This window comes from Moschus berezovskii, chromosome 2 (genome assembly GCF_049115385.1).
Source record: "Moschus berezovskii isolate FMDL1 chromosome 2, NW_MosBer_1.0, whole genome shotgun sequence".
Lineage (NCBI taxonomy): Eukaryota > Metazoa > Chordata > Mammalia > Artiodactyla > Moschidae > Moschus > Moschus berezovskii.
This window is the reverse complement of record NC_142461.1, coordinates 37,164,201-37,188,124: the sequence shown is the minus strand read 5'-3', so window position 1 is coordinate 37,188,124 and position 23,924 is coordinate 37,164,201. Positions and strand designations below refer to the sequence as shown.

The 23,924-nt window shown below is 35.5% G+C and overlaps 1 protein-coding gene across 2 annotated transcripts in view; it reads right to left on the bottom strand.

The window, feature by feature from the left end:
* Positions 1–3,272: 3,272 nt before the first annotated feature.
* ERBB4 (erb-b2 receptor tyrosine kinase 4) overlaps positions 3,273–23,924 on the bottom strand; it is a 1,317,642-nt gene continuing 1,296,990 nt past the window's right edge. For both annotated transcript variants that reach the window (XM_055398441.2, XM_055398442.2), the window contains 3 exons: positions 14,302–14,349; positions 13,196–13,493; positions 3,273–10,127 (listed from right to left, as the gene is read on the bottom strand). In XM_055398441.2, the coding sequence (XP_055254416.1) occupies positions 9,682–10,127; positions 13,196–13,493; positions 14,302–14,349 (792 nt within the window). In that variant the 3' untranslated portion in view covers positions 3,273–9,681. The remainder of the gene's footprint in view (positions 10,128–13,195; positions 13,494–14,301; positions 14,350–23,924) is intronic.

Here is a 23,924-nt window from a genome sequence, read left to right as displayed (position 1 = left end):
CTGTATGCTGTATTTCAGAACTTGTTTCCAGTAGCCATTTAGTAAACCCTAGAAAATTTATTATCGTAATTATAAATTAGGTGTTTGATGTGAAGTTTCTATTTCTTTAAACATTACTATATGTAATAACATTGCTAGAGCTAGGGATAGTTATATGCCATATTCTCTGATATATGTGGGGGAAATAGTGGTGCTTTTAATGAACAGACTTATAAGACCCTGAAAAAGGGGACTCTACTAGTAGGCTCCCCACATGGTCATTTAAAAAAAAATCTTTTTACTTGTGTGTGATTATGTTGCATTTATCTTTCTTGAGTGAAAGGAACCCGTTTCTTCATCATAGATGACTTGCTCCAGGGTAGTTTGAGTGAAGTTTTCAGGGCAGTCATCAAAGAACTAATGAAGACCTCTGGGGTCCTTGAATTGAGTCAATTTGTCAGCGTAAATTATTCTCCAATCAAAATGAGATTTCTCTGCAGTAGCAGGAGAAAGAGAAGTGTTTAATTAAGTGGAGGAAAGAAGATACTTCAATCAGAAGATGCAGCTTTGAGGGTGAGGACTGAGATGGTCACTTGATTCTAGATTTGCTATTTTAGTCTTATTTTCTTATCTAAATGACTGCTATTTTAGTAATATCTCAAAATGGTGTGGGGAGCCAAAAACCTACATATGCAGAATAATACATGGTCAAGCACTGTACAATTGGTAGGGATTACAACTACTGTGAATGAACTCACATGATGCCACTGGAAGTGTCAACCCTACTTTTTAAGGTATTAAAGCAATAATAAATGCAAGTTGTTTCTCCCTCTTCCTCAGGCTATCATTGATGTATAGCACGGTGAACACAGTGAAATGAAAAAGATCTCAAAAGAATAGGTCAAAATATTAAAGGGAGAGAATGTGTTCACATCCATGCAAATAGCAGAGGTCTAATCAACAGGATATTTAAAGATCGATAACTGAGCAAGTTTAAGAGAGCTTATTTCAATATATTGAAAAAATATATTTTTTGTTCACCCTTTTAGTTGACATCATTTGTATTCAAATGACCAAAATAGTTTGCAAGAGTAATTGTGTTGAATTAAAAATTATTGGAATATTAAGGATTAAGAAACAATAATTAAAATAGAAAAGTTAGAATAAAAAAAGGGGTTGGGAGAGGATCTTATTCACATCATTAATGTCTCTGAAATCATTCTCCCATCTTTCCATGGGCTTGTCCCAAATCATCTCAGTTGATTGACCGTTTATAGTCTCTTTTTCTCTCCCTAATTTCAAGCATGGTACTAGCATTTGATATTCTTTACAACAAAAGATTTGTTGGAACCATTTTTATAAACTAAAATGAGGGCAGAAAGAAAAAAATCATAAAAATATTCATGTTATTTGGATTGGAGAAGGAAATGGCAGAAAGAAAAAAATCATAAAAATATTAATGTTATTTGGATACAACTTACCAAATATTTCATAATTGTTTAAATTCCCAAAGCAACAAACCAACCATGGTGAATTAAGTCTGCACAGATGAATGAGTCTGCACACGTCAGTAGGCTTTTGTGCTAGATGGTAAAAACATATGGAATGTGTTACATTCCAAACAACCAAAGGGTTCTGAAGAATAATTAATGAAGTTTATAAATGTGGACATAAATAAGCCCATTTTCACATCTTCAGATTATTAAATCTAGAACAAATCTTCTTCTTCAATTAGCTTTTCTTATAACATATTTGTGACACAGAAGAGAACATTTGTTTCATATTTTATTGAATTTCATTTATATTAAATTAAAAATATATTTCTGACAGATTCATGTAACAAAAAGGCAGAACAGTTTTCAAATTGTTCAGCTGGGATGATCAGTACGGAATGAGGCAAAGCAGGTCGCATTCTATAATTGCCTGTACAGGTACAATTCTTTCCCAAGAGCCAAGAGAGGATCCTTGAGAACTAACAGAAAAGCCTAATTACAGAAATTTAAAATACTGTTTGTCCCTCATTCTCAAATAACAACAGAAAATGGGAGAAGGGAAGGAGGATGGGGTGAAGGGTTGGAGTGAAGGAAAGAACAAGAGAAATTATACTAAAAATATACCTAACATTAAAAAAGTTAGTATGTGTTAAGTGCATAATCCTTCATAGATAAAATAGAAAAAAAAAATCAAAATAACATTACACCACACACAATTGGCATATCCTATTGTGTAAGCAAGTGCAGAGGTTGAACACGTCACCATAGTGCTGAACACAGAATCACAAGTAATGTCAGAATGATAACTTCCAACCCAAAAGAAACAATCACAAGCCAATTACTTATATACAAATCAACCCTAAGACAATTATGTTCCAAATAAAGATGTCCACAGAGGAAAATCAAAGCAACAGTATCCCTATTTACAAATGCAACTAGCCATGTCTTTAACAAGCTATAAAAATACTATTCACATTTTCAAACATACAGTAGTATTTTTTGTTTATTTCAAAAAGGCAGCTAACTTTGAACACTGGGATTTAAATGAAACATCAATGGCTTACCAGCTAGGTATTCTTGCACCCCTGTCCTTTGAAGATACTTCAGAAGAGAGAGGGCTTGTTTTCTGTTTACAAGTTAAGAACATAAGGAAATGAATACAAATGTATATAATACCTTAAGCCTCTGCCTTTTTGGTAAAGTGTTTCCTTTTATCACCTGAACTGATCTTAGTCAACTACTTTGATGCATGTATGAGATGAGTGCTTGAGAGAGGATTTCTTGTGACTTATTATTATTATTTATTTATTTATTTTGTGCTCTGAATTATCTAGCAGATCAATTTCATTTTCATTTGACCTTACTGTAATGGTGCTCAAGAAAGATGAACAAGTAGTCAGGTCACGTGAAAATGCAGTTTTGACCTGTAGGAACTCAAGTTTCTGGTGCTCACAACAAGAGATGTAGGCACACCAGCCAGTGAGACGTGCATTCAAAGTTAGCTGCCCTCGCACAGCTGCTCAGTTTAATAATCGACCCATTTAACAGCAGTACCAATTTATGCTACATATTCCAAAGTACCTTACTTTAAAAGAACAGCTTACATATCTACACTTAGAAAATAACTTCCGCAGTTGATTACTGAAGTAATCCCAAAGGATTCTTGGAGTGCTATGGTGTAACCCCCTCGCTCCCCCCACCCAGCCCCTGAGAGATCCAGAAATATACAGGAAAATGACTCTCACATTAGGGAAAAGGTACAACCCCCGCCCACCCCCCCATTAACTGAAAAATCTGGAAATGATCCTCAAGAATCAGGTGATGTCATTACTTAGGAGGTATGATTTGCTTTCCTTCAAAACAGCTAGAGGCCTGGGGAAAAACAGCTATACATCAGGGATAAAAATAGCAGTAAAGGCAAAGTGGTTTGGAGAAGTTAGGCTATTGCCTACAGGTATGAAATTTTGTTTTCTTGTATTTGTATATTTGAGCAAATATAATCATGTGTCGTGGTGATACAGGTAAAATTCTTAGAGCATTGAAAGAAAAACGCCCTGAAAGAGCAAAAGTAGAGAAAAAAATGGCGATTTATTAGACAGCATGGATTTTCGTTTCCGTGAAACTGCATTCATTATATGTTTGTCAGATGGATGCATGATCCAGTAAAGAGTTACAGGTGATTCTCAGAGCTGAATAGCCTTTACCATTATAAGACTCTTCGTAATAAAAACAAACAAACAAACATATAGCAGCTGTAAAATATTTGCAATCAGGAGCAAAGTAAGATAAATAAAGTCAATAAGTTAATTTGCGGGCAAAATAACTTATTAGAATGTAAAGTTTTTATGAAATGATTAAATCTAAAACCTACCAAGGGTATATGCACATATGTGTTTCAAGATTCATCACAGGCTGACTCGTCTCAAATTCTTACAAAGGACGAAGTAAGAGATTCAATCTTCATGGAAAAGCATAATTTTAATTTCATAAAGCATACTCTGTGCAGTCATTTATTTAAGAAATAATTTAAACAATGTCCAGATTGTTATTACCTTTTATGGAAAAGTCAGATGTTTGAGGGCAGAGGCTAAATCAGTATTTCACAAAGCAACATGTGGGACCTCAGAGTTCTACTATGGCTTGAGACAGGCACAGCATCACGAGGGCCACTTTGAACTCAGGCGGCAGTAAGTGAGGAAAACAGAGTAATCATGCCAATAGGAAAAGAAGGAAGGCCAGGATTTTCCTATAATGCCCAGAGAAAAATGAATTTTTCGGTGATTCCTAACAAGATAATCATTAATTGCAGAGCTGACTATCAAAGAGTATTTTCCAGGGTAAGCATGTGAATACCTCCATGAAATTAGGGTTTAGAGTCTTTTCAGCTCATGACTAGAGAAGCATTTCTGTGCCCTGAAGATCACCTGACTCTGAAGAGGTGAGGCAGGGGTCTGCAAAAGTGACATGTCTTACATTTTTGCAACTCTGTAAAATCAGGGGACTTGAATCAAGGGTCTACATTTTTAAAATTTATTTATTTTTTACAGAGACTTCTTTTTTAATGAAAGGAAAAAGCAGCCCATGGTGTGAAAAATCTTTTCCGTATAAAAACACAAGGGCTCCTCATCCAACATGGTGCCCACAACTGCTTCATGTTTGCAATTGTGGAAAGAACAATTCTTGCAAAGTTTCTCTGGGATTAGAAAAGATTGCATTACTTCTACCCAGAGGTATAAACATCATCAAGGTCACCATTTTAAAATGATGTCCAGTCTGTATCTCTGTAATATTATTCCTTCTTAAGCAAACAGCAGAAGATATGAGTCTGCCTTTAGGTGTCTGCATGGTTACAAGACTGTCCTTTAAAGGCCATATATACTGAGAGGCCAGGCAGAATTCTCTGCCTTCAGCATAAACAGATTTACTTTTCTGGCTTTTCAACAACTAGAAGCTTATCCACCTGAAATTCTCATCGGTCCTATTAAACATTATCTGGTTATTAACTAGAGTCCAAAATAATGGAAATACAGCAGCTTGCTTTAGTATTTATTTCTCAGAATATTGTTAAATTCCTTGGGTTCTTTTTGGAAATGGGGTGGTATCATGGAAAAAAGAAAGGATATGTCACAAATTAAATGCATTTTATTTGTTTGCTATATGGTGTCACTCATTCTTTTGTCTCTGCATAAGGTAATAGAACATTTTCATTTCCTTCACTTCATTTTGAAACTTCTTACTTAAAGTCATTTGTATCATATTTGCCTGTTAAACTCTACAAGGTGGTGTTTTGCAAAACAAATCTGAAAATTTTCTCTTTACACGGAAAACATTTTACAAGCAGTCAAGGAATAAGAGAATGGGAAAATAATTGTAATGCCTTAAAGCAAGTTTTCATAAGTGAAACTCACTTTTTATATGCCTACTTTTAGCTAAACCTAACAAATAATAAATTTAAATGACTAACATTTTTTTACTATACAAAATCCATCCTATGTCTTCATATCCTGCATTTTATTTTGCTACATTATTTTTGTGATTAGTTTCCTAGTTTGATTTATTTAATAGTATTAAAATCATTTAACATCTGTTAACCTAACTAAGTCTACATCTTACAGCATTATCATGGTTCTGCCCAGATATATACAAGCTTTCATGGTCACCTTTTCTATTACCTTATGAACTACATATACTAGTTAAATAATCAACATTTATAGATGGATGAATAATTCAAGTTTTGAAATAAAGTTTAGATAGCTCTAGAAAAACATGTATTTACATCCTTCCCTGTCAGGCTTAACCAAATTCCTTTTTTTATTATTTTTGACACTTCAAAAAGCATGTTGATAACCCTTCCAACTTCATCTACGAGCAGAACCTCACAGTCCTGCTGGTTTGTCCTAGGCGTTGGAAATATACATGATATTCATGCCAAGTCCTGATTTACAAGGTATTAACACATACATTACATACTTAACGCTATTTTTCTTCTCCAGCTACAAATATTCATTCTTCCTGATCTACTAAGAAAACAATCTCAAATTTTTATTTTATACATTTTAATTTGATTTGAGTTTTGCATTGATTTTTTATTCCATGTCAAGAATATTACCTGAGAGAGAACTCTGCTCCTCAACTGTGCCACTAGTAATTTGGAAAATCAACTGCTATTCAGTAGTTCAAGCACCTGTTTGTGGTTCAGGATGCTTTGTGGTTTTGGGTCTACCTTGGTTTAAAGACATCTTTTCTTAGCTATCTAAGAACTACTGCCCTGAACAACCAATTAGGTATACAGTTTTTCTTACCTGGAAATAAGATTCCCCAAGATAGGTCTTAGCTACAAGATTTGATGATTTTAAAAAAAATACAGTCTGTATAATTTGACTATTTTCTTCAAATTTACTTAATTGGTTCTGCATATTTGCATTAATACAACTAGCCTACAACAATCTGATATCCCAATGCACTTTGAAGGCTTTAATTGGCATTTTAAAATTTCACTCTATTGAGTCGAGTAAGTTATTCTTTGGAACAAATAAACGTTTTTTTCTTCCTCTCATATACTTTGAAAAATGTTTTCCTGGGGGACAAAAATAAAACAAAAGAGAAACTCTAAAGCAACTGAAATCAAGTATGTACTAGAGAAATCATTCAAAAGGAACCATTAGACTCTTTGAAGGATTTTAGGTCATTTTGGATTATACTTGCATCTATCTCTAGTTATTAGTACCTGTTATGTAAAAGTCTTATGTTCCCAGGATGAAGGAGGTACTACCTTTACTGAATATATTTCAATTACCTTAACAGTGAAATAATTTTCTTTCCTTCTCTAAGTGATTCTGCTTGTCATTTTACCCTAAAAAACCATATGAATATCGTAAATCAGGAGAAAAAGTCAAGCTTTAGTATCCAACAAGGATACTGTCAGTGATAAGTTGTTACAGATTTATCTAGAAAAAGAGGTTTCTATCTAAACTTCCATAAATGATGATGTGAAGACTGTTTTTCCTGGAGACTCCTCTGACTGGGTGGAAGAACTCTGAGCTCTTAGGCTGTGGCCCTGAATCATTCTGTCTTCACCCCTGGGAAATTCATGTTTGAACTTCACTGTAAGAGTGCTCATAAAACCCCTCCTTGCTCGATCTTACTCTTTTAGCTTCCCTCACTTTTCACAACTTTGGAAGAAATCAATCCCAATGTCTCCAATGTTCTTGGACAAAGACCAACATCTACTGCTGATTTAATGGTTAAGTTAGAATCCAGAAATGACACTTAGCCAGTGATACAATACCCTTCTAGACCAGTTTGTGTTTGGATGATAACACTGAAACTATTCTATGTGTTACCTTCAGTAACTTTTAGGACGTTTCACTCATGTCCCAGATGAGTTCACAGAAGATCTTTTAACAAATAGCTGATTTTATACGATTGTTCAAAAAAGAGTCCATGCAATTGTATTCTTTGAATTATAAAAAAATTAAATGTCATTCCAAATACATTTTAATTGTAAAATTTTAAAGTTAGGGATAGTATTGCATTTATCTGGGTGTTCCCCACATAACACAGTGCTTTTAGTAGACTATAAATAAATATGAGTTGAAAAATAAGGGAGCTGAATGGGTGGAGATACTATTTCAAAATAGGCAGAAATCTAGATTTCTTGTCATTTTTTCCCTACTCTTTCCCAAGGAGATTTTCAGTCTGTTTTCAATTAGGTGATTCATTCTGGAGAAGGAAATGGCAACACACTCCAGTATTCTTGCTTGGAGAATCCCATGGATGGGGAGCCTGGCGGGTTACAGTCCACGGGGTCCCAAGTGTCGGACACGACTTAGCCGACTAAATCACCACCAGCAGGTGATACATTCAAATTCCCAATACTTTATCACTGGAAAGAAATATTTTTTTGATGAAATTCCAAATAAATTGGGGCAGATTTTCCTAGAAGGGGCAGATTTATATCCAATTTTTCTAATTGCTGACCTGAGGCCTCCATTTTTCTGAAAACTCAACCCTATCCTTTGTTTCTATTGCTCATCTTAATAGATATTCTTCAAAATGATACACAATAAGGTTGGCTCTAGAACTAGGATACTGTTTGAAGAAAAAGAGTTATCATATAAGGTATCAAAAGGGCAGTATGTTGATATTAAAATAATTACATGAGAAACTTTTTTCACATTTATTTACAACTTTTAACCCAAGGATCTATCTATAAGCAATGAATGTTTCTTTTTGTTATACCAATTTATGTGCAAAGTTACCTTCCACTTAATAGAAATAAGAGTCTTATACTAAAAATTCCATGGAATTTAAGCCAATCCTTACTTGCATTCCTTCAAATGGAGTGTACAAACTGGACAACTTTCCTCATGTAGAAAATGTTATATTACATATGGAACATGTGCTGACTCTTTTACCATAATCCCCTGATACTGTTTCAAAATCCTAACTTGCTTGGTTTGGCATTTCCACAGTCTTTCTTTATCTTAGCTCTTTAAAAAAATGTACTCAAATGTGTTATTTTGCTGGTTGCTTCCATATTGCTTCATTCAAAATCCAAAATGAAGTTCAGAAAGAGAACAAATAAAATTACAGCTCAAGTGCAAACTACATTTCTGAGTATCTGCCAGGTAGACATACTCAATCCAGTGTGTTTCTTCCAGTTCAAAGGATTCCCCATTGGACCACCCCGAAAGTGTCAGTAGTTTTTATGAACCACGCAGAACTATCTCTTAGTTTCCCATCTATTCTTACCATTATTACTACCTATCAAGTACTGTCTTTCATAGAGCAGAAGAAAATGTTGAAGAATATAAAGGAATGGAGGGAGGAGAATCCATATTCAATACTGTAAAACACAAAAGTCAGATTTAATGTTATATTTGACCAATACCTTGGCCTCCCCTTCTAATTTTAAAGACTGTATATTTAAAATAGTGGCCATTTCACCATATTAAAATATCTCTTTTTACAATTCTTTCAATTCATTGCAACACCTAAGAAGGTTTGATGTAAAAATCTTTGCAATTACAAATTAAAGCTGAGGATTTAGGAGAGAGTAATATGAAGAGACAGATCAAAGCAAAACAAAATGATAAAACAAAAAAGCTCCCCAAACATAATTACTGGTTATAACTTGGATGAAGATTCAAATATGATGAAGGCTGAGTTGGCCATTCTTGCTTGTCAAGACAGAAACTGGTGGAGAAAGAGTTTGGATTTTCAATCTTAAGTTACTATCATACATTATAGAAAAGGTTATCGTTTTGTTCTACTGAAAACGTCCTTAGGATTACCAGGGATGCTGAAAATATACGGATCAGTTCCTGCAGATAGGAACAGATAACTTGGATCTTTCAAGCATCTGCTTTGAAAGAAAGGAAGGAAGGGATAAAAAGAAAAAAATGGGGGGCGGGGGATGTTGAGAACTAGTTTGACGGCAGGCAGTATTGCCTCCTATTTGCGTGTCCTTTTCTAGCTGTTCCAGTCTCCTGGCCAACCCATGCAGAGAAATGAAGAAACAGTGTGGTTCCACCTCTCTTTCTCTTTCAATCCTTCCTTCTAAAGTTCAAGTTAGATAAGCACAAAATTAGCATTGCATCTCTATAGCTTCCACTGGGAAGTGTCAAAACTACTGGCCTTGGGAGTAGAAGGAAGAAAACAAGAGAAAGAGAGGCGGCGGGAAATTAGAGTGGGCGAGTTGCGAAGCTCACACCACAGTATTCCGGTGTCTGTAGGGCGGCGGAGGCAGCACAGTGCCTGGCTTCAGCGAGAACTCAGAGAGGTATTCGGGATTCTCTGCCACAATAGGCCGAATCCGTCCATTTTGTTTATAAAAATATTTTGTGCTGTACTCCTGCAGGTAGTCTGGGTGCTGAAGGGTGCTCCGAGGTGGCAGGCTGTGGTTCCAGTAGTCGGGGTTGTCGAATGCTTTCTTGGCCTTCTCTGGCACAGACAGTACGCTGTTCTTCAGGTACTCGGCTTTCCCCAAGGCGTTGGCAAAGGTGTTGAGGTACAGCGGCTCGTTTACATACTCATCCTCTGCCTTGGGTGGACCACTGGAAGCGCTGTGATATTCGGGATTATCCAAAGCCTGAAGGTCTCCATTTTTCCTCCGAGAAACGAAAGGGTTCTCCTCCACAGGGTTCAGGTATTCTGATGGAATACAAAAGTATCAGTTAACATCTACTTTCTGGAAAATGTAATTCCGGCCATTGTTATACAGAACGGTTAGTTTCCTTTTCCAGAACAATAAAACCACGGGTTTTGTGAGTTTTCCCCAAAACTATTTTGTTGATTACAACTGTCAGAGGAAAGAGGAGTAAGTGGGCAAAAAATGTTAGTGACAAAACAAGGCACCGACAGAGCCAACGTCAGAGTTCCTGTCCCCAAGACTGTTCTTCTTTCCTTCTGATTATATTTGTCTCTCCTACAGATTGGAGAAGGAAAATGGCAACCCACTCCAGTATCTTTGCCAGGAGAAGTCCCTGGACAAAGGAGCTTGTTGGGGTACAGTCCATGGGGTGGCAAACGGTCAGACACGACTGAGCAACTCACACCCCTACACATGGGGCCAGTTGTTTAAATGCTTCTGTTTTTTTAGAAGTTACTCATTTCTGTTAGAAAATAAAACAACCTATCAGGGTTAAATAGCCTTTAACTGTGGAGAAGTGAGGATTTTAAAAATAGTATTGGAAAATCAAGTTTAACTCCATGCCATAATAAATGAATGAAGTGAAAGAATAGTGTTTCTTAGTCTTATGTATTTGCTGGGAATGTCTGCATAAGTAATAAGGGTTTGATTATAGATGTTCCCTCAGAAAGACAAACTCACAGGGAAGAAAACGTCTAAGGAAAAGACTCAACTAATCAAATCAGATAAATAGCTAACATGCTGTTAAATTGACTTGCTTGATAATATACAAGCTTAACAATAAATATCATTGTAACATTTATTTCCAATGGCTAATCATAATCATAAGATAGCAAACTATTAGTTTGAATCATATGAAATTGCTGTTTTGTAGGTTGAAACCAGTCTTAGAGCAGCTATTTTGTATGATTGAATATAATAAATTTATCTAGAATAGGTATTGGCCTAGAATTTAAAAAAAAAAATGCTGCTTATTAGTACTGCTTCCCTCAAGTTTAATTCTACCCCTCTGTTTATAGTGTAGACTATATATAGACATATCTACACATATGTAGCATATCCTCTTTTTAAATATATGCACATAAATGACACTTTAGACATTCCTATTTTGGTGTCAGTGTGGGAAGAGGGCCTGTTTGTTGAGATACAACCATTCTGAAACAAACTTCCTATCCCCCATACTAAACTTGACACATAGAGAGAAAACTCTTATCAATCCAGGGTTATTTTTCCCTGGATATAGAGCCGTTGGATATAGTTAACTAGCATCATGTGCAAGTTAAGAGACAGTAATGAAAAATCCCATGAACAAAGGAGCCTGGTGGGCTACAGTCCATGGGGTTACAAAGCGTTGGACATGACTGGGCACCGAGCAAAAAGTAATAATAATAATAATGAACATCTTACCATCAAATTCACAGATTACAGTTCAGTATCTTACAAGGAACTATCACTTCATCCTCACAACAATCCTGTGAAAAAGGCATGCAAGCTGTATTTTTCCAGCTTTGTAGACAGAAAATTGAGATTAAATGATGTATGAAGGATACAATTAGTGTTGAAGTGGAATTCAAATTCCCTAACTCATGTTGAAGGATCTTGTTCTATGGCATGGTTTTCACTGTTGCCCTTATAGGAGTAGGTTGAACTTTATACTTCATCACAAGTTTTAATTTGAATGGGTCTCAAAGCTACTGTCATTTTAAGAAAAATATATAAAAAAAAGCTTTAAGGGAGTCAGAATGGATCTTTCTTACCAGATTCCTGAAATTTCTCCATTGAAAATATAGGTATGTCTATACTAAAATTATCTGCTCTCTGAGAACTGGGGTAGAATAGAATACCCTTCTATAGAAACGTGGGTTTCTTAATACACAGAGATAAAATCTGGGGATGGTCTACCTACTGTGAGTCTACACAGACTGACTTGCTTTTCTCTTGGAAGATTCAAGGTATCTTTTCTCAATGCAATCTGGTCATCTATTATCCTAATGCAAATTTGTGTAGCCATGTGGTTCTGTAGACAGGAATAGTTTTATGGATGAGTTGAGAATCTTCCTGGGGAACGTTCCACTTTCTGAAGGATCTGCCAAATCTTCCCAAAACCTACGTTTGTGTCACTACTAGGCTACCCAAACATCCAATTCTTCATTACAGTAATACTTTCATACATATGGAAGTGGATATACTTTAATAAGTTATTGATAATATGTACTTAGTGATGCTTTAACTGCATATTACAAAAGTGAATATAACTACATATTAAGGGAGATAAAGGACCGTCATACAGAGTCTTAAAATATAATTTACTGTGACACTAAGACTCTGGGACACAGTCATCAGTTTTTAGTAACAGTCATCCATCTTCTCTTTTTTCTGATGCTGTTAACATAGAAGGAAAGAGGTTTTTTCAAAATTGAAATTTATTTGGATATTTAACATTCCAACTGACTGACTGACTACTAACTTTGTAAAGTTATTGCTGTGCTTCCTAAAAACATAAACTATGAATATTTTCAAGATGTGATGGTATACATATAAGTATATGGAGGGCCAGAACTTTAATTTTTGAAATGTACCCTATCAGAAGTCATAATTTCCTATAATAAGCTGGGTCATTTAAATGACACCATTTTAATGCATCAATCAAATATTTTATTGGTGCCATCAAAAGCTTTGGACACTGTTACCAATAATACCAGTTTTTATGATCACCAATGGAGCAAGGGTTCTGAAATCTTGTGATATGATGCCTCATTTAAATATTCCAATAAAGTTATGTTTATATCAGTGCTTTTCAAGCTTAATTGTGCATAAAAGTCTCCTGGGGATCTTGTTCAAATGCAGATTCCTAATCAAGTGGGGTCTGAGATTCCAGTTTCTAAAAAAGCCCCTAGATGATGTGGATGCTGTTAATTCAGATAGCCTGCTAGGAATAGCAGTGTCTAGGCCTTTTGTGGGTCACAAATGTTAAACAGGCAAATGGTTTGGCAATTTCTCTTCTAGACTTTGCTTATGTTGATGAAAGTAAATGTCAAATGGCAATCATTTCTGAGCATTCTGCTTGTACCTTGTTTAGGTTTGTCTCGCATAGGAGTCATGTAACCTTCTTCATCCAGTTCTCCTCGTGGGCTCCGTTCTGGGGCGAACACTGTGGGGTCAGCGCTGTATCTCTGGGTGCTGCTGTCCTCTTGGACATGGGGTGCCACGGACTTGCGTAAGGTGCCATTACAGCAGGAGTCATCGAAAATCTCTGCGGTAGCCCCCTGAGCAATGGGGGCTTCTGGGATTGTGCTGGTGGTGGCCCTGTAGGGCATGGGCACTCCTTGCTCTGCAGCGAAGCCCCCGTCTCGGTAGACAAACTGGTTCTGTCAATAGTAGAAACACATTTGGACCAAAGTTATTGGGAGGAATAGCAATTAAAAATATGGATGTTAATAACCAAAAGAATACAGAAGTTTGTCTTTCAGAGCAAAGTCAGAGTTTATTAAGTGTTTCCCCCCCCCCCCAATAGTTAATGAGTCTGAGTTATAGACTAAAAACACCTAAAATTCTAATTTTGTCCTATAAAGTAAATCAATTGTGGGAAAACAATTTGGAAACATATGTTTTAAAATACTAACCACCTAATACATGGTCTAATAAAAAGTATTTCATATTCTTTCCCACAACTGCCTATTTTTCATGTAAAAATTCAAAGTGAATTTTCAAGACAAATGGAAATGTCATTAACTATAGGCAGTTGCCATTATGAACAGAAGCATAGTGATGAAATTTGAATAGCGATAGTTCCTTACTGCCTTCTAGTCTGTTGTTACTATAATTTTGAGGCTATAGTACATAACTGGAAAATCATTGCTGATATTCTGACTTTTTAGCACAAGACCTATAATCATGGAAATAAAGATAACCTCCTCACCCAGAAGCATAATGTATGAACCCAGGTAAATTTTTCAGATGAAAATCAAAAGCTACTGTAGATGCATGATATCTCAGCTCTGGATTATCTACTGAGATAAAACATATCTACATAGGCAGCTACACAAGCTACAGTAAATTCTTAACTCACTGTTGGCAAAGGCAAAATGAGGAAATTATGGTGAGACAAGAGAGAGGAAACATGATAGGCAAAGACCAAAAATCCTAAAAGATGAAGGTTGATTGTGAAATACTTACTCCTGACATAGGGGTGTAGGCAGGAGGAGGGCTGTGTCCAATTTCACTCTAATAGGAAAGAAAAATGGAATGATGGATATAATAAGAGGTGATATGAATGGAAAAATAAAAGAAAAGAAAAAGAAAAGCCACATGAGTTGTAAGAACCAAAAGGGAATACATGCACAACAGTGATGTTTGCGAAACAGTAAAATTTTTTGTACTCTGATCTCAAGAAAGTTTATTTATATATTTTGAGAATACTATATATAATTCAAGCCCTGTAAAGGAAAATTAAAAAGAAAAATTTTAAATGCATTAAAAATTATGTTGACAGTAAATATTCTTCTGATGAACCCTGGAAGAAAAGGAAGAGTAGTAAATAATAAACTAGAGTTATAAACAAGGAATGCTTTCCTTTCTTATACTTTAGGTGACTGGAATGATCACATATCACTGCATTAACTTTTCTCCTATAAGAAGCTTATCTAAAAAGAGATAGAAGTAGATTTCAATTTTTTTGGAATAATTTTTGTTATCAAATTACATTTATTCTTTACCACTTCAGCTAAGGGTCAGCTTCTCAACCTTTTCTTATAGAAAGGGTAAATAATATTTTCTCATTAGTCTCTTTTTAAGTGAACAGCAGAAAATCTCAAAAAATTGGTTTCTTTCCTGGCAACATGCTTTACATACATTACTTTTATGTATTTAGAATCAGCTGAAATTAGATTGCAATTAGAAAAAAACCCAAAAAGACATATTCTTATGGCTTATAACTCTAACCTATGGGTTAAATAAAAGTCAATATAAAAACATGATAAAATATTAATGATAACTTTCTTTAGGCTAAGTACAGGAGATACATGAATGCCAATTCTGTTTCTTAGCATATATATATAATACCAATCATTTATTAAACATATTTCTTGAGAAACCACTGTCTGTGTATGCACAAAGCACTTTTTGAGGCACTTGAAATACAATGAAGGTAAAAACAGCTGGTTTTGTGAACCTTTCATTCTATACCTTCTGACTTTAAGTGAACAGAGATGACTAAAATAAACCTCAAAGACAACATCTTGAAACATCTATAAGACAAAGCTAAATCTTATTCCAGGTTGATGTTTTTATAATTTATAGATTGACAGAACAAACTAAGAATATGATCCCACAGAGATTAACTGTTCAATACAAATTAATAGCAACTAGATAATAGAATTTTCCTTAACTGAGTCTTCTGAACTTAAGGGAACAAGCTCTGAACACCTACAATGAATTTAGGTTTTAACTCTGCCCATAACTGAGTCACATGATGGTATAGAAAATATTTATCTCTTTCTTTCTCTAGTAACATAACTAATGACACACTGAAGGATATAACATGGAAATTTGGATATATTTATTATGCAATGCATAGGAGGAACTTTGTAGAGTAGACAGATTGTTGCATGGTCTTGTTGGGACTGAGCTCCAGTCCCAATTATAAGTGATGTGGTCAATCATGAAATATCTCATTTTCATCCTTGGCCTCTTTAACTTATTCTTAATGAAGATACCTATTCTTAATGGAGAAATAAGATATTTTACATATAAATAAGCTTTGTAAGCTCTGCACTATTATGCAAATGTAGAGGATATATAATATTTAAATGTTCACACCTGCTAAATCAGATTTTTAAAGTCAAGCCATCAAACTGCTAAGGCATCTCATCAAAGAAGCATTTTTAAATGTTTACCTGTCTTCCACATCACCTGAAATATATTTTGCTATCTTTCAAAAAGTTTTGAAATCTAATTCATTTGTTCATAAATTTGAGAAAGCAATTTTCCATATAATCCAGTGATATGTCAAATTAGAGAGCTGGTACAAATATATGATACCCACCTGCTGGAACTTTATCATATTACAAATCTTGGCTTTACCCTTTCATTAAACTTGAATTATTTGGCAAGCAGTTAGTAAATATTTGTTAAATTTCTATGATAAAAGCATATGGATTATGTTAGATGCTGGAGATATCACGATATAGAGGAAAGGCTTGGCCAGTGGCCTTTCCCAGTTTACATTGTACGATCTAACATTTCCTGAGATTGTTGAAAGAAAAAAGTAAGAGTAAAGTGAGGCTGGAGTGAATTTATTTCAATTCTATGATTATATATTTAAAGGCAGAGTATTTCAAAGTATTCATAATCACCAGTGTTCCTCTGACCTCTTATTTGCAAGAGCTGTTATACTGGGTAATGTTTGAATTGTGGCTGAAAAAATTGCACTGCCTGCTACATGTTTAGCATTTTATAAAACTTGAGAGATAAATGATCAAAAGAATAACTTACAAGTCATTCTTCATCGGGACATACTTTATTATCTATATTCATTATCTGGGCTAGGCCATTTTCAATTGTAAAGGCGTCGTATTAAAAATAACTAGACCTCTTGCAGTTAGTGTGTTCCAAGACAGGAAGTGTGGCCATGCTTTATTTGAATGCATCTGCTGTCCTGCATTTATGTCTTTCCATCAGCAACCTGCCAGCTCTGCTTCTGGACACACTGCCAGATACCATCACAGTAATAAGAGTGTCTTCATGTTTTTCCTAGTTTTCACCACTAAAATGTGAAAAAATGCTAAGCAAAGTCCCCTTAGTGTTCATTGTTTTTAGGGTTACTGGCTGTTTTTTATGTTTCTGTTTCCATTTTTTCCATTTGCTTTTTTTTTTCTGTTTTCCATGATAAAAAGCACCTCATTCATATCTCCCTGGAAGGGCAATACATCTACAAGGGAACATCTGTGAGGCCAATTAGCTGGGCTGGAAATGTGATATAATTGTTGTTTAAATATATTTAAATTACATGTTAATCACTATGTCATAATTTATAGGCTTTGAAAATAACTTTTTGTACTTGAGAGCCAAGCCAGATTTTACTTGTTTTTGCCATTTTTAGTTTGTAACAAGCTCTTCTCATTCCCCACACAACCATCCCTCCAATTCCCCACACTTGAGCTGAACTTTTAATACTGGAAAGAATGACAGCTGCAAGTAAATTGGTTGAGTAAAAATTAAGATCCCCACTATCAGAATGAGCTGGAGTGACCTTAACGTTCTAAGCATAACAAAGCAGTGCTCTCAGTTAAAAGGCGTTTGTTATTTTATTGTGCCACTTTCTAAACTGTCTATCAAAGCCTGGCTTAGAGGATCTTCAGGAAGCAGCACTGGGTACATCTGTTCAATTAACTGGCAAGGGGATTTATTGTCAGCAGGACAAAGATAGAAAGAGGTGGGCTATAAACTGGCAGGTGACATGGAGCTTGTTCCTGGTGGGGAACTATGTAAGGGTGATGAAGAGAGTCAAGTTTAATTTGTGGCCGTAATCACTGGGACACTGTATGATTAACTTGGACTCAAATCCCAGGGGTTATAGAGAAGGCAAATGTCAGCAAATATATCAAATACACTTTTAAATGGATATTTACATATACCATGTCCTAAAATTTACTTTTCAACTGAACGATAAAAATTTGAACCTTTGTCTTATTACCTGTGCTGCATTTCTCCTATTTATTGTTTTAATTAAAAGTATTATATTATTCCTAGGAAATTTTACCTTGTTAACTCAGTGAAATTTTAAATTGTTAAATAGATGAATTAACTATCATATTTTCAAAAATATTATACAAATCTGTCTTCTTAGGAAACAAACAAAAGTACATGCTTAATGCCTACTTTCTATTTAAATTAAAGATGTGCTTAATGAGAGTTTTTTTAATCTTCAGATAATTGTTACTCTCAATATTAGCCATAGGATTAACGTTTCTAGGGCCAAGAATCACCCTAAATCCTTTTAACTAAAATGGCATGTGTCTCTGTATTATGGTGCTAATCCATCAGCACTGATTTATTACCTGGACACTTGCACATAGTAAGTATGAAGAGTTCTCAATTTTTTATCCTCTTTGGCATACAGCCTTAACACTGATGGGCATTATTCCATTTCACAGGTCAGGTAGTAGACAGAGAAAATGCCTTTTTTTTTGGTATTATGAACAATTTTTGATGTTTGGCTGTAACTCTATATCTTTTTTACAACTGAGTTCAATACACCAGCATTTGAGACATTTGGACTTTGAATTTTCATTTTTCAGACAACTGGAAGAAAACAAACAAAATATATTCACATTCCCCAAACCAATAAGAACTGGAGAAGCCTATTGAATTTAGGCAGCTGTCTCACATACACGTGCATATGTGTGAACATATATGTTACAAAAATGTTGTCTGTTTATATGTATTTATTAATGCACTCATTTATCTATTTAGTTTGATTATATGAGATGCTACTTTTAAAAAAACTTTTTTATTCTACACAAACAGGGCTTCCCAGGTAGCACTAAGGTAAAGAACCTGCCTGCCAATCCAGGAGACATAAGAGATGCAGGTTCAATACCTGGGTTGGGAAGATCCCTGGAGGAGGGCATGGCAACTCACTCCAGTATTTTTGCCTGGAGAATCACATGGACAGAGAAGCCTGTAGTCTTCTGGCTGTAGTCTACAGGGTCACACAGAGTCGGACATGACTGAAGAAACTTAGCACGCACACACTCTATACAAGCATAATAATAATGATGATATAATAATAAATAACATAATGATATAATATTATAGTAAATAAGTTAATTACAATGACCCTGTGTGCCAGTTGAAGGCATATTATCTTTTCTTCACTTTTCACTAACCCTAGAACTTAATTGCAATGGCAAGCCACTCCAGTACTCCAGTACTCTTGCCTCGAAAATCCCATGGATGGAGAAGCGTGGTAGGCTGCAGTCCATGGGGTCACTTAGTCGGACACGACTGAGCGACCTCACTTTCACTTTTCACTTTCATGCATTGGAGAAGGAAATGGCAACCCACTCCAGTGTTCTTGCCTGGAGAATCCCAGGGACGGGGGAGCCTGGTGGGCTGCCGTCTATGGGGTCGCACAGAGTCAGACACGACTGAAGCGACTTCGCAGCAACTTCGCAGAACTTAATTATAAAGTCCACTCTGTTTCACAGATGAATATATTACTTCTCTTAGGAAAACTGAGAAATAACAAGGAAGCTAACATGTATTGTAAACCTACTATATGCCACGGACTAGAATATTTTAAGTTTTTTTTATTCATATGACCTTTCAAGATAAATATCATTATTAAAAATTATAACTCCCATTTTGCAGGTGAGAAAACAGGACCAGGGAAGTTTAAAGTCCTTCCCATGCATAAACACAGCCACTGGTGTATGACTCCCTGAATCTAATACCTTTTCATTATTCCACATGTCGGTTTTGACCTTAGCCTTCCTATTCTCTACCCCCTCTGCCAATGCATAATGTCTCAGCTCTTCTCTCAAATAAGATATTATGGCTTATCTTTCTTATGAAAAACTCACCTAAAGGAGAAATTTGAAAAAGTAACTAGACTTAATTATAAAATACTGATAATGGCTTACAATGTTGTCCTCCCATCTTATTTGCATTTTAATTTACTCAAAGGACTTAAACAGGAAGCTACTAGATGTAGAATGTTAAGTGCTAATAGAGAATATATGTGTGTGTTTATATAAATATATATATATATAAACTATGATTTTTAGATCAACAAGACGGACTGTTAAGGAAGAACAGATACTCATATACATGTCTATGTAGATTACTTACCTTACCAAGAGCAAACATTAACCCTGAATCAGGAGGAGATAGTTTTGAATAATCGGAGAGCACAAAGACTTTCCATGACAGCACTCTTGCTTATGGACTTATTATTCCTAGTCCAAGCTTAGTCAATAAATTCCTCTTCCTGCTCCACTATGGGTAAGTAAGCTATTGTATCCTCAGGCAGCAACTCCTGTAGCCTTTCCAAATGTTAGTAGAACAAGAGGACATTCCCTGTTTAAATACTCATGGTTAGATGAGTCAATAAAATGGGAGCTGAAAACTCCACACTTTATACCTTTCCATATGTTCTTGTTACATGATGAAGTTGAAGAACATTATTAGCATAGTCAAAAAAGAAAGGTTTTAAAGAAATGTGTTTTACATTAGGGCCAACATTCCTTAGCTTGACTTTAAGGTGAACAATAAGAATTTTGTCACCTCTCTTGATATTAGTAATCATGTAAAATTTATAACTCTTCATCCTGGGATGAAGATAATAAATATATCTTTATTTTTTGTTCTGACAACCTTTTTTTGCATCTTTCTTTTGTTTACATTCTTTTTGCCAACATATTGTAATATTTGAACCTTTTCCTAAGTATTACGTTGGCTACTAGTTGACATAAGTATCTAGAAATCTAAAAAGGAGAATTTTTAGGGGTTTCCTTAAAGATTTCCCAGCAGTTCTTTTCAGTTAGAGAAGGTGCAGCCGTTTTTCCAAATTTTTAAACTTATCTTTGAGAACATCTAGTTCAACTGCAGTGTCTCTATTTGAATCTAAAGGAAATCATTAAGCCTTTACTGTGTCCAATTTCTCAGATCATTTGACTAATTTTCCAAGCGCATCCAAAAGTAGTCTGTCTCTTTCCTTCAGTGTTTTTTTATCCCAACATCATGAAGATTATTTAGTGAAGATTTCTTAATACATTAAAAAAAATTCATTGATGTCAGGCAACTCTCTTTTAAAGAGAACATTACTGTTTTACTGTTTTATTTCTCTGATGTTGGTTTTATTTGTTTATTTATTTCCGGCTACATTGCATAACAGGTGGGATCTCAGATCCTGACCAGGGATCCAACCCGCACCCCCTGTATTGGAAGGGCAGAGTCTAAACTACTGGACTGCCAGGAAGTCCCCAAGGTCAGGCAGCTTTTGAAGATGAAAATACCATAGACATCAAGCAATTGACCACATGCGGTCCTTCTATCTCTAGGGTTGTATTCTTGAACTTTTGACATTGAACCATGAGATTTTTAAACAATTACCTTAATCTCTTGAACCCAGTTTATTTAGCTCCCAAAAGGAAAATGAACTATAGTAAAAGTAAAGGGAAAGATCAATTCCAACTATCAAATTGCTGCCAAGTTGCTTCAGTCATGTCCAACTCTGTGCAACCCCAGAGATGGCAGCCCACCAGGCTCCCCTGTCCCTGGGATTCTCCAGGCAAGAACACTGGAGTGGGTTGCCAAAAAATTACATATTCTGCCTGAAGTCTATCTATATCATTGATTGCTAAATATTATAAAATGTGATTAACATTAAAGTGAGAGCATCTTGCAAACTTTTCTCCCATAAACCTTTTTAAAGTGTATGAATTTCTTTTTCTTTTTTCCCTTTCCTCTAAATGGAGTATCTGTGGAGTACCTTAGTCTGTATGCAATAAATGATTGTACTCTGGGGAGGCAAGAGCACGTCTGGATGTGACTTTTCTGGTGACTCAGCAGTAAAGAATCCACCTGCCAATGCAGAGACATGGGTTGGATCCCTGGGTTGGGAAGATTGATTGGAGAAGGAAATGGCAACCCACTCCAGTATTCTTGCTTAGGAAATCCCATGGACATGGACAGAGGAGCTTGGTGGGCTACAGTCCATGGGGTTGCAAAAGAGTCAGACATGATTTAGTGACTAAACAACAATTATACATATGCTTATTGTCAATTGACATAGCTTCACTTTCATAGTACTCACCTCTATTTATATAATTAGATAATATATAGAAATTACAGAAATAGCTTAAAAATTAAGTAGTCTATAGGGCAAAATGAAAAAAAAAAACACTGTGGGCACTCTGAATGTCATTAATGCCATTCATTTAGAATTTGAAATGCTAAGACTTGGTCTGAGTATAATATGTTTCCTTTTATACTATTGATAAAGATTTACTTAAATCACAATTATGAGGAAACAGTGGAAACAGTGGCTGACTATTTTTTGGGCTCCAAAAATCACTGCCGATGGTGATTGCAGCCATGAAATTAAAAGACGCTTACTCCTTGGAAGGAAAGTTATGATCAACCTAGACAGCATATGAAAAAGCAGAGACATTACTTTGCCAACCAAGGTCCATCTAGTCAAGGCTATGGTTTTTCCAGTAGTCAGGTATGGATGTGAGAGTTGGACTAAAAAGAAAGCTGAGCACCGAAGAATTGATGCTTTTGAACTGTGGTGTTGGGGAAGACGCTTGAGAGTTCCTTGGACTGCAAGGAGATCCAAGTCCATCCTAAAGGAGATCAGTCCTGGGTGTTCATTGGAAGGACTGATGTTGAAGCTTAACTCCAATACTTTGGCTACCTGATGTGAAGAACTGACTCATTGGAAAAGACCCTGATGCTGGGAAAGATTGAGGGCAGGAGGAGAAGGGGACGACAGAGGATGACATGGTTGGATGGCATCACCGACTCAATGGACATGAGTTTGGGTGGACTCCGGGAGTTGGTGATGGACAGGGAGGCCTGGAGTGCTGCAGTCCATGGGGTCACAAAGAGTCGGACATGACTGAGCGACTAAAGTGAACTGATCTACACTCATGTGCATGTATGTGTGTGTATATATATATTCATACATACATGAAGAAAATAGCTTAAAAGAAGATACTAAAAAAGTTTTATTTAATTCATTCAAATTAACAAATTTTCTTTTATAGGTTGTTTATTTGTGGGCTTAGTTTTGCTTTGTTTCTACTCTTTTTCACATGTGGATATTATATATCAGGAAGTAAATCACATTCATTAAAGCATCATTTACAGGAGTTCCACTTGGAAATGTTTCTTTTGTGGTTATTTGGAGATATACTATTTACTTGCAAATGATAAAGCAACAGTGAAGCACCTTATCTATCAACCTCCTCTTTAGCAATAATACAAGCCAGAAAAATTTTACTATATATTCAAAATAACTATGACAGTATTTAGAGCAATCTATGTGTGAGAATATAAATAATATGAAGGGCATAGTTCATCTATTGGGAGATGGAAACAAATAATATAGAAAATACAACTGCAAATTTTATAACTCTAATTTTGGCACATAGATTTTATTCAGTGTCTTAAATGATAAGTGTTGGCAACAAGCAAACAAGTGAACATAATACAGATAACACTTTCCATGTTCCTATCATTTCAGCGTGGATGAGGTTGGAAATACCTTCAGTTATGCTAGTTTATGCAAACTGTTTACCAGAGAAAAGTGAATTTGTAACAATGGTTGGTTAGTCCAACTACTGCTCTTCAGGCTCCGAAGTGGTACAGCTGTTGCTGCAAGTAAAAAGATTTCTAACAGTCCACCTGGAATTAGGACATCTGGTTTGTGTGAGCTGATCTGAATAATGTACTGTGCATACTCCAGTACAGCTACTGACAAAGCAAACAGTACATGGCTGTCCCATCAGCCCAGAGCAAACACCAGTTACATTTCACAGAAACTGGCTGGTATTTACAACTGATCTGAGCCAAAATGAATATCAGATTGAAGGCAGTACCCCAAGAGAAAAAAACTTTCCCCCACAGCAACTGGTTGCCCATAGTCTAAGGCGTTTATACCATTTTTTAAAATCCCCCAAATGTGATTTTGCTGCATGTCAAAAGGAAGAGGAAAAACATACAAAGAATTTCTGCATCTATTTGTGAACCACTGTGGAATTTTCTGAAGTAAAAAAAAAAGACCAATATTT